The sequence below is a fragment of the Tupaia chinensis genome, unplaced genomic scaffold (genome assembly GCF_000334495.1).
Source record: "Tupaia chinensis unplaced genomic scaffold, TupChi_1.0 Scaffold000542_1, whole genome shotgun sequence".
Lineage (NCBI taxonomy): Eukaryota > Metazoa > Chordata > Mammalia > Scandentia > Tupaiidae > Tupaia > Tupaia belangeri.
This window is the reverse complement of record NW_006160055.1, coordinates 432881-444223: the sequence shown is the minus strand read 5'-3', so window position 1 is coordinate 444223 and position 11343 is coordinate 432881. Positions and strand designations below refer to the sequence as shown.

Here is an 11343-nt window from a genome sequence, read left to right as displayed (position 1 = left end):
AAATTCCTTACCATCAAAAGGTTGGGAAAAAAAAAAAAAAAAAAAAAAAAAGAAAAAAAAAAAAAGGTTGGGATCATAGATTCAGGAGACAATTTTTAAAATTATAGTAATGTTGGAGAAAATGGAGAGGGAAACAAAAAGAAAATTTCGTTTTAGACAGAAAGGTGATTGGAAAGCATCTTTAAAGTCCAGAAAAGTGGGACCAGCAGGTGGCATAATGGTTATATCACTGGACTCTCACAGAGTGGACCTCAGTTTGAGCCCCAGATCCGGTGGCTTAAAACTAATACTTGGTGTATGTGCATGCATGACCAAAATCCCACTAGGAGAGTGGAGGAGAAGGGATTACAGCATGGCCACTCCCCGGCGGCCGGGGGGGGGGGGGTGATTTCTCGCTTTCTGCCTCTTTGTCTCTCTCTGTCTTCTAGCAAGTGCACACGCCCTATGGCAAAAACCTTGAAAAAATAAATTAAATTTTTTTAAATAAAAAAATAAAAGCCAAAGTGTGACCCTGACCCATGTCCAAGTACCAGGACAGCGTTCCAAAGGCCACAGTGGCTGGCCTTTTGGAGTTTCTGTGGCTTGCTCTTGTTGGCTTGATTTCATGGCCCACCGAACTTTCTTCCCTGCCGGATGCCAAGTGGTGGTGTTTTAAACAGTAATAGTTCAGTTCATTGTCAAGCCTCTGCATGCCTCTTCCCCGCAAGCATACCCACACCCAGGGCCACATGCATGCACGCGCACACACACCCTGAGCGCATGGGACCCTAACCAATGGCTACCGGCTATCACAACACCGACCTGACTAGCTGAGCAGTAACAGACTGGAACCTGGGGCTAAGACCTTTGTATTTCCAATCCAGTAGACTTCTTGGAATCTTCTAGAAAACCACTAGAGACAAAAGGAAAGGCAAGAATGGAGCTGAAGAAATTCCAAGCCTAAAATTGAAACAGAAATTTAGGATGGCCATATTTTTAACATTATTTTTCTTAATTGACAAGACAATGTAATATAACTTTTTAAAATATTTCAAAGCATAAAGTCACCCAAATATTGCACTGCTCCCACTTCCTACACAATTGTTTCCAGCTGGGCAGAGTCTACCCCACCCCACCCCCCAAGACCTGCCATGACTGTGAACATTACTTGCAAGAGAATTGCATTTAAAGTGGAAATGTCGGGGCCAGCCTGTAGCACAACGATTAAGCACTATGTATAGGAAGCTGGCTCTCACTTGGCTGACCATGGTTCAAATCTTGGCCCCAGCTGCTTGAAAAACACACCAGGAGCATGTGCATGTCCAAAATCCTGACAGGATAGAGAAATGGAGGAGAAGGGACTGTGGTGTGGCCACACCCCACTGAAGGATGCTCTCTCTCTCTCTCTCTCTCTCTCTCTTTTTCTCTCACAAGCACATTTGCTACCTGGCAGTTTAAAAATAAATAAATAAATAAAATAGGAATGTTAGGCCGGCAGGTGATTTGACGGTTAAGGCTCTAGACTCCCACATGGCCAACCACAGTTTGAGTCCTGGACCTGGCAGCTTTCTTTCTCACTTTCTCTCTCTCTCTCTCTCTCTCTCTCTCTCTCTCTCTCTCTCTCCCCCTCTCTCTCTCTCTCTTCTGTGTGTGTGTGTGTGTGTGTGTCTGGTGAGCACACATGTCCTATAGCAAATTTTTTAAATAATAATAATACTTAATAAAATGAAATAATTTCAAAAAAATAGGAATGTTTAAAAAAGAAAGAAACAGAAAATTGGAAATGCTGACTTATCCCCCAGAGGCATGCTGAGGGCAAAGCCTGACTGTCTTCCTCTGACTAGCTGGTGCGAGTCAACCTACAGGGGTCAGACTACATGCATCACTCAGCTTGGTGTGTGTTATGTGTATTGTGTGTGTGTTTGCATCTGTGTATGCACATTGTGTGAGTGTTGGTCTATGAGTGTTATATAAGTGTGTGTATTGTATATGTGTTATGTTGTGCATTGTATTGTGTATGTGTGTATTGTATACATGTTGTGTATATGTTATGTTGTGCGTGAACATTGTGTTGTATGTGTGCATTGTGCTATATTGTGTGTTGTATTGTGTGTATATGTTGTCTCATGTGTTATGTTGAGGGTATGTACTATGTGTGTGTTTTAAGAATTATTTATTTATCTAATTCTGTATGTTATTATTATTTTTTTTAATTTGACCAGACAGAGACAGAGAGAGAAAGAGAGAGAAAGGGAAAGCAAGAAAGCAAGCCACCAGGTCTGAGACCCAAACTGCAGTCAGCTATGTAGGAATCCAGCGACCTCAACCATAATGCCACCTGCCACCCCCCATGTGTGTGTTTTATTATGGTGTGTATTTTGTAAGCATATGTGCTGTGTAAGATGTGCATTATGTTATGTGTTTTGTGTGTTTTGTGTAAGATGCACATTGTTTTATGTGTGTTGTATTGTGTGAGTGTGTTAGGTTGCACATTGTGTTGTGTGAGTGTGTATGTGTATGTTATGTGAGTGTGTGCTGTGTGTGTTGTACAAGGTATGTATTATGTTGTGTGTGTGCACTGTGTTGCATGTGTGTCATGTGTGTTTGTCATGTGTGTTTTACAAGGTGTGCATTGTGCTTTGTGTGTACATTGTGTTGTCTGTGCATTGTGTTGTGGGAATATGTGTTATGTGTTGTACAAGGTGTGCATTGTATTGCAAATGTGTTGTGTTGTGTGTGTTGTACAAGGTGCACATTGTGTTGTGTGTATGATGTGTTGTAGGAGTGTGTATTGTGGGAGTGTTGTACATGGTGTACATTGTGTTGTCTGTGTGCCGTGTTGTCAAAGTGTGTGCATGTTGTGTGTGTTGTACAAGGTGCACATTGTGTTACACATGTATTGTGTCGTGAGGGTGTGCGTGTGCTGCATAAGTTGTGTGTTGTATAAGGTGCATGTTGTGTTGCATGTACGTTGTGTCAGTGTGTTGTACGAGGTGTGCATTGTGGCGTCTGTGAGTTGTGGGAGTATGTGCGTGTGTTGTACACAGTGCACATTGTGTTGAGTGCATGTTGTGGGAGTGTTCACGTGCACCTCAGCTGTGAGCACACCACCAGCTTCTCCCCTGATGCTCTCGGCCAGGCAGAGGCTGGGCCTCTCTGGTCAGGGATGCGGAGTGACTTCCCCAGAGCTCCCTGTCTTCTGTGCCCAGATGTCAGGAAGAGAGAGCCAGGCTGCAGGCGGAGCTGGAACAGAAGCAACAAGAGGCGGACAGGAGGGCCGCCATGTATGAGGAGGAGCTTGGCGGGCAGCGAGACCTGGTCCGGGCCATGAAGAGGCGGGTGCTGGAACTGATTCAGTAAGAACGGGGATGGGGCAGAGGCACGGAAGGAGGTAGAGGCCTGAGTGTGGAAATTCTGCTCCACTAACAACTCTCGAGCAGGGTTCTAGCCAGTTTACACAGGCTAACTCATTTCCTTCTTTTATCCACCCTGCTGTGATCCCTATTGTACAGATGAGGAAACTGAGGGTCAGAGAGGCTGATGGGTCATCAAGAACACACAGATAGAAATTGCGCAGAGCCCTCTGACAGTGGTGTACACGCCTCCTCATCCCACTCCCACACACATACTAAGTTTAGGAGAGGAGAAGCACGCCGGGATTGAGAAGGAATTGGAAGGAGAAAGAAAAAGACACAGGGCTTTACCAAGAGGTAATCACAGGTCCTAGGCCTGCTGCCCACTGGACATCCACAGGTCTGGGTCTGTGGACCAGCCTGGGCTGGTCTCTGGTTCCAGAGGCAGGACTCCTCAGCAGCAGTTCCAAACCTCTGAGCTCTCTGAGAGATGGGAATGTGTAAAGCTTCATTTCTGCCCTTCAGTCTAATGGGGCAGTCATTCCCACACATTAGCTATCCTTTCACATGGTCAGGAAGTGGAAGACCACCAGACTCAGATTCCACTGAAATTAGAAGGCTGCTGAGAGGTCATCTCCAGACAAAATCCTCTTACCCAAAATCCGAACAATACTGAAGGTGAGAAAAAGGAGAGATCAACTTACAAAGGACAAACAACTTAAGAAACGAGCTCCTTGGGACCAGCAGATAGCATAATGGCTACATCGCTGGACTCCCATGTAGTCAACTGCGGTTCAAGTCCCAGACCCAGTGGCTTAAACTCACACTGGGTGCATGTACGTGCATATCCAAGATCCCGAGAGGAGAATGAAGGAGAAGGGATTGTGGCATGGCCGTCCCTCCTAGGGGGTGATTTCTCACTTTCTGTCTCTATATCTCTCTCTGTCTTTCTGGCGAGCACACACGCCCTATAGCAAAAACCTCTCCAAAAAAAAAAGAAAAGAAACAAGCTCCTTCAAGGAATTAACTAAAAGGAAGAGAGATTAAAAAAAATTAATAATTTTAAGGAATTTAAAGTAGTTAACAATGAAAGAAACTATTGTTTCTTTCTTGTGGCTATTAAAGAAAATTAGAAGATTAGGGCTTGCACCATAGTTTAATGGTTAAGGGAACAGGACCCCATATGGCCAGTCATGGTTCAAATCTCAGCCCTGGTGGCTTGAAAAACATGCCAGGCACGTGTGTTTGTGTGTGTGCCCAAAATCTCAATAGAATTGAGAAATGGAGGAGAAGGGATTGCAGTGTGACCACACCTCCGTGGGAGGATGCTTTCGCCTTCTCTCTCTGTCTGAAGCCCCACTTGAGAATATACAAAATATCCAGCTGCAATCAGGGGCCTATATCCTAATCAGATAATCAAAAGACCCTTCCCTAAAGAAATTGAGCCAATTTGTTCTAGCATTTGGGAATCTGGTGTGGCAGAAAGCCAGCTCTGCCCAGTCCCACCTAAAGAGAAGTGCCCAGTCACCCATCCTTTCCATTTCCCAGAGCTCCAGCTAGCTTTTATAGCCTCTTGAACATGAGATGGTGACCAAGGATCCGTAGGCATCTGAAGAGAGCCTAGAACATGAAAGGGAAATAAAGTTAAACAAACATACAAAGAATATCCATCTCCCATGAAAGAAACAAGTTAGAATTTCAGGATCCAGAGATCCCAGAAATACATAGGGCAAAAGTGAGATGAGTAACTGTCAAAAGATGAGAAACATTCTTGGGAATTAAAACATGATCACTGAATTCAAAAAAAAATGAATAAAAGCACATAAAGAAATGGAGGAGAAAAATAAGGCAGTCTCTCAGAAAGTGGAATAAAAACCACAGAGAGATTGGAGTTGGGAAAGAAATAATTAGATATAAAGACTCAATCTTTGGACCGGCAGTTAGTGTAATGGCTATGTCGCTGGACTCCCATGTAGTTGACCACAGTTTGAGTCCCGGACCTGGTCACGCTGGGCGTGTTTGCATGCATGCCCAAGATCCTGAGAGGAGAATGGAGGAGAAGGGATTGAGGCGTGGCCATCCTCCCTGGGGGGTGATTTCTTGCTTTCTGTCTCTCTGTCTCTCTCTGTCTTTCTGGTGAGGGCACATGCCCTTTAGCAAAACCTACCAAAAAAAGAAAAAAGAAAAAAAGGCTCAATCTAAGAGTTCCAATATTTTCGCCAACTGACAAAGTTCCAAAGAGAAAAGAATAAAATGGAGGAAATAAGCAAGTAAAATATAACAAAAATAGAAATACAAAAGAATTTCCCAACAATGATGTACACCAATCTTCAGATTAAAGATTTCACTAAGTGACCAGCATGATAAATGATTGACAATACAAACAAGCAAAACCCACACCTCATACATCACTGTGAAACTGCAGTAAAACAAAGATAAAAGACAGGTGACCGATAAAAGAAGTAGAACTAAATGCACGTCAGGATTTCAAAGCGTGGGACCTACAGCTCACATGGTGGTTAAGGAGCTGGGCTCCGTGGTCGACCACAGTTGGAGCCCCAGCACCTCGAAAATCATACTAGGTGTACGTACATGCGTGTGTGCCCAAAATCCCAAGAGGAGAATGGAGGAGAAGAGATTGCAGCATAGCCATCCCCCTGAAGGGGTGATTTCTCACTTTCCCTCTCTCTTTGTATCTGCAAGTGCAAATTCTTTTTTCACTTATGGCAAAATATAAAAAATAAATAAATAAAAGATAAAAAAAAAGGGAGAGAGAGTTCATGGTGCACTATTTTTCAAGTTCTGAAGAAAGCTGATCTTTGCCCTAGAATTCTGTGTCCAGCCAAATTACAAAATAAGTGAGGAAAGCGATGGAATAGAAACATTTTTTTGGACAGACAGGTCTTAGAAAATTCATCTCCCACACAGACTTTCTTAGGAAGTTAGTTAGGGATGTGCTCCAGAAAAACAAGGAAGTAAGCCAAGAAAGGAGAAGGTGTGGAATTCAGGGAGCAATTGCTCTGGCCTAGGAGAGAAGAAAAGGGAATTCCCAGACAACAAGTGGGCAGCAACCCAGGAAGCAGTCTAGGCCATAGCAGAAGTATCAAGGGCCCAGGAGGAAAGTCTCTGAGGAGAAGGGGGCTCAAGAAAATACCTGATAGAATGAAGAATTTGGAGGGAAATACGTTTAAGGTAAGTAATTCTAGGAGCAAAGAAAGGCAATTTGAAACTCCTAGAAAAAACAAGTCTTCCAAGAAGCAGACGTTACAGAACACAGCTCTATGGAAAGCAATGTATATCTATATTCTCTCTCTCTCTCTCTTTTTGTCTAACTTTTGTTAATTTATTAATTTTAATTATTTATACATTTTATCACTATAGGTCATTTAGATGGTAAAGACACTTTGCTATATATACTCTCCATTAATGTGAATACTATTCATTTTTTTTCCAATGATAGAATCAACCTAAAGGCAAACATAAAAGATGATAATAATTATAGAAACAGAACAGGGCCAGTAGATGATGTGGAGGTTAGTGCAGCAGGATCCCACAGGGCCAACTTCATAGTTAGAGTCCTGGATCCAGCAGCTTGGAAAACATGCCAGGCATGTGTGTGTGCATGCCCAAAATTCCAAGAGGAGAATAGAGGACAGGAGACTGCAGCATGGCCCTGCCTCCTGGAAGGTGATCTCTCACTTTCCCTCTCTCTCTCCAGTGAGTGCACATGCTCCATAGCAAAATTAAGAAGGGTAAAAAATAAATAAAAGGAACATAACAATATTAAGTATAGAATAAAAGCCAGTAAAATATTCCTTGAAAATAGAAATACTCTGTATTTATGTCATCCATTACGGTAGCTGATAATCACATGTAGAAACAGCTCTTGAACTATTGAGCTGGTGCCACTGAAGAATCGATGTTTTATTGCATTTAATTTTCTTAAACATTTATTTATTTATTATCTATTTATTTGTTGTGTTTTCTTCTTTTTTTTTAGTTTTGTTTTTGGTTTTGTTTTTTGGGTTTTTTTTGTTGTTTGTTTGTTTTATTGACAGGTTTTGCTATAGGGCACGTGTGCTCATTAGAAAGACAGAGAGAGACAGAGAAACAAAAAGCTGGAAATCACCCCCAGGGGGATGGCCACGCCGCAATCCCTTCTCCTCCATTCTCCTCTCGGGATCTTGGGCACGCACGCACATGCACCTGGCATGAGTTTAAGCCCCCGAGTCCAAGACTCAAACCATGGTTGACTACATGGGAGTCCAGTGACATAGCCACTACACCAACTGCTGGTCACTTTTGATTTTCAAGCCATCAAGTCCAAAATCAAACCACAGTCGGCATGTGGTAATCCCGCGCCTTAACTACCACACCTCCTACTGGCCCCATTTTATTTGATTTTAATTCATCTAAATAATGACTAGTAGTTACCATATTGGATGCTGTAGGCACAAATCAGGAGGTGAAAGAAGGAGGAGAGCTGAAGGGAAGGGATGCTGACTCATCGTATTACAAAATGGAGGTCATAAGAAACTGCCTATGGTTATCAGAATGAGAAACAAATATGCAAGCATATGCAGTAAAATTACGATGGTAACCAATAGAGAAACCCAAACTGCATTTGCAGGAAGGAGGAAGAGTTCATTAAAATGGCTTAGTTTATGAATAAGCTAAACCCTCTGATATAAAGAGAAAGGGTGCTATAGGAAAACATTCTGCACTGCTAAATCAAAAAGGAGCTGGTGTGAAAAACAAAAAAAAGGAACTGGTGTGGTGGTTAAGGCACTGGATCCTACATGGGCAAGTGCGCAGTTCAAGTCCCTGATCTGGCACCTTGAAAAACACACTGGGCACATATGTGTGCGTGCTCAAAATCCCAAAAGAAGAATGGAGGAGAAAGGATTGCCATGTGGTCATCCTAGGGAATGATTTCTCATTTTTTATCTCTCTATGAGTCTCTTTGGGAGCACGTGTGCCCTACAGCAAAAAAAAAAGGGGGGGGAGGAATATGAGCATCTTAAAAAAAAAAGAAAAGAATTATTTATCTTATTGACTACTGTTATTCAATTTGACCAGAGAGAGAAAGTGAGAAAGCAAGCTGCCAGGTCCGGGACTTGAACCATGGCATGGTCAGCCATGCGAAAGTCCAGCCACCTGCCAGCCCCAGGATATGAGTATCCTAATTGTGGAAGTAATACCAAAGAGAAAAGGCAAAAAGTAGTAAGAAATGATTTGCCACTGAGAATGGGAAGAAGTGGGGAGGGTGTCTCCTACCCTCTGGTAAAAGCCCTTCTGTACTATTTGGGTTTTCTTTTTTTAAATTATGTATGTGTATTATTCTGACAAACATCTAAAACAACTCATATTCCTAAGCATCCTTAAAAACAACAGTGAAGATAGTTAAAAGCATAAGCATTCATAACTTCAAGGCAGTTTGTACCAAATGCCAAATAAAAGATGCTGTGTGCTGTAGGAGCCTGGAGCACAACCCGCCTGGAGCACACCCCCCCCCCCCCAGGGCTTCTATGGTCAGGGAAGGCTTCTTGGAGGAGGTGGGATGTGCACAGCTTCTTAATGGGTCAAGGCTATGTGGGCTAGGAGGGGCTGGGTGTACCACTCACCTTTCCAGGAGACTGAATCTCGTATGTGTGTGTTTCTCTCACTGCCTTGTCATTTCTGTGTGTGTGTCTTCCTCTGTCCCTCTGTCTCTCTACGTCTCTGTCTTCTCTTTCTCTCTCCCTCTGCACTGTCCGTATACTTTTGTATACTACTCTGTCTCTCCGTCTCCTCCTCCCACTCTCTGACTTCCTTTCCCTCTCTGAGTGACTGTTTCTCTGTCCCTCTTTGTGTCCCTTTTCATGGCTGTATCTTTCTGCCTCTCTATCTTGTTTCTTTCTCTTGTCTCTCTTCGTCCCTGTGTGTGTCTCTGTGAGACTCCCTCTGTCACTCTCTCCATCCCTCTCTCTTCCTCTTTTCTCCGTATTTCTCCGGTCCTTCTCTGTCTCACCATCTGGGTCATTTCCATCTTTCTGTCTTCCTGTCTGTCTGTGTGTCTACCTCCCTGCCCGCATCAGAGAGAAGGACCGCCAGTGGCAGAAGCTGCAGCATCTCTCTTCGGTGGCCCCTGGATGCTGCGTTGCCTGTAGCAAGATCTTTGGCCGGCTGTCTCGGAGGTATCCGTGCAGGTAAGGAAAGCACAGAATCCGACCTCTGGAACAACCCAGTTTCCACCAGCCACAGCCCCCCTCCCACCCTGGGGAAGGGAGCATTTACGAAAGGCCACTTAAAGCCAGCCACTCGTTTTACCCTGCCTGGCTTCCAACCCTAAACAGTCATGAATGAGAAAGTGAGGATCAGATCTGGAGTGAGGTTCTGGAAGCTGAGATTGTGACACCTTGCAAACTTAGGCTGGCTAATGGACTGAGATTGTGACACCTTGCAAACTTAGGCTGGGAAATGGACTTCTCTTCCTCTTTTTTTTTTTTTTTTTTTTAAGAGAAATTTTTGCTGTAGGGTGTGCACATTTGCTAAAGAGACAGAAAGCAAGAGAAAGCACCCGCTAGAGGGAAAGGCCTTGCCACAATCCCGTCTCCTTTCAGGACTTCGGACTCACATGCACACATGTCTGGCATGAGTTTCAAGCCGCCAGGTCCGGGACTCAAACCGTGGTCGACTATGTGGGAGTCCAGGAACATAACCATTTCGCCACCTGTGGGTCCCCAATGGGCTTCTTTTCTGAGAAGGGCGTTCCTGTGCCACCCTCGCCTTCCTTTGCAATCACAGTGGTGGTGGCAGGGCACGCAGTGGGAGACAGGAAAGAGCCCATGGTGAAAGTCTGTCATCTAGAGCTAGAGGCTCTGGAGGGGCCCGGCAACAGGAGAGCCTTTAGGAAAAGGGAGACTTCCCGAGATAGACCGAAGGCCATTCTGCGGGGAGGTGAGAAACAGACAGTCATCTGAAGATGTCAGAGTTCCCTAAACCCTTCGCATACCCAGGGCTCCCCCAGGCCAGCTGCAGAGGCTGCCCCACTCTTCCCCGTCTGCCTGCCAGGCTCTGCGGTGGCCTGGTTTGCCATGCCTGCTCTGCGGATTTCAAGAAGAGAGAGCGCCTCTGCCCACCCTGCGCCCAGGGAGGAGAAACCCAGATCACCTGACCAGCACCAGGCCAGGACTCGCCACCCCACCCACCTACCCCGTCCACCCGCCCACTCCCTCCCCTGGCTCCTCCCAGTCCTCTGGCCTGTCCGCTCCTGCCTGCTCAAAGCTGGTGCTCTAAAGCCACAGCACTGATGTGGACAGACTGTGGGATGAGGAGTAGAAAGAACTGGCCTGACAGTCAGAAGGTTCTGGTCTACCACCCACGAGCTGGGTGACTTTGGCAGTGCCTTTAGCTCTGTCAATCTTTTCCTAGCGTAAAAGAGTCAGGCTCCCTCCTCTCTGGAGGCCCTTTGTCTGTGAAGCAGACCCAGTGGCCTAACATTTCTCCTGGGTACACCTCCTCACCCAGCTGCAGTGCCAACCCTCCACAACGCCCGGAGCAGCACCTTCACCATCTCCAGTTCTCCAGGAGCTTCCTGTCTGCAACCCACTTCAGGCACCCATGTTTATTTTCTCTTGTTTCGTCAGATTTTTAACAACTTGATTGAGGTACTTTTGACATAGAATAAATGTTATATACACTGTTAAAAAAAAAAAAAGAAGATTGTTCATAGATACCTTTTCAGGCACCCATGTTTATTTTCTCTTGTTTCGTCAGATTTTTAACAACTTGATTGAGGTACTTTTGACATCTAATAAATGTTATATACACTGTACAATTGGGTGAGTTTTTACTATAATATACTCCTGTGAAACCATCACTGCCTTCAAAGTAATAAGTCCCAAAGTTTCTTCAGATCCCTTACCCACCCCTCCATATCCAGACATCACTCTGCTTTCTCTTACCATATGTGCATTTTCTAGGATTTTACATAAAGAAAATTGTACAGTGTATATATGTATATATATAT

General features: G+C 44.5%; 1 protein-coding gene across 1 annotated transcript in view; it reads left to right on the top strand.

The window, feature by feature from the left end:
- The window catches only part of RUFY4 (RUN and FYVE domain containing 4), a 24129-nt gene extending 13154 nt beyond the window's left edge, over window positions 1-10975 (top strand). The window contains 3 exon segments of the mRNA XM_006157443.3: window positions 3189-3335; window positions 9410-9520; window positions 10386-10975. Of these exon segments, the coding sequence (XP_006157505.1) occupies window positions 3189-3335; window positions 9410-9520; window positions 10386-10488 (361 nt within the window). The 3' untranslated portion in view covers window positions 10489-10975.
- The last annotated feature ends 368 nt before the right edge of the window (window positions 10976-11343 follow it).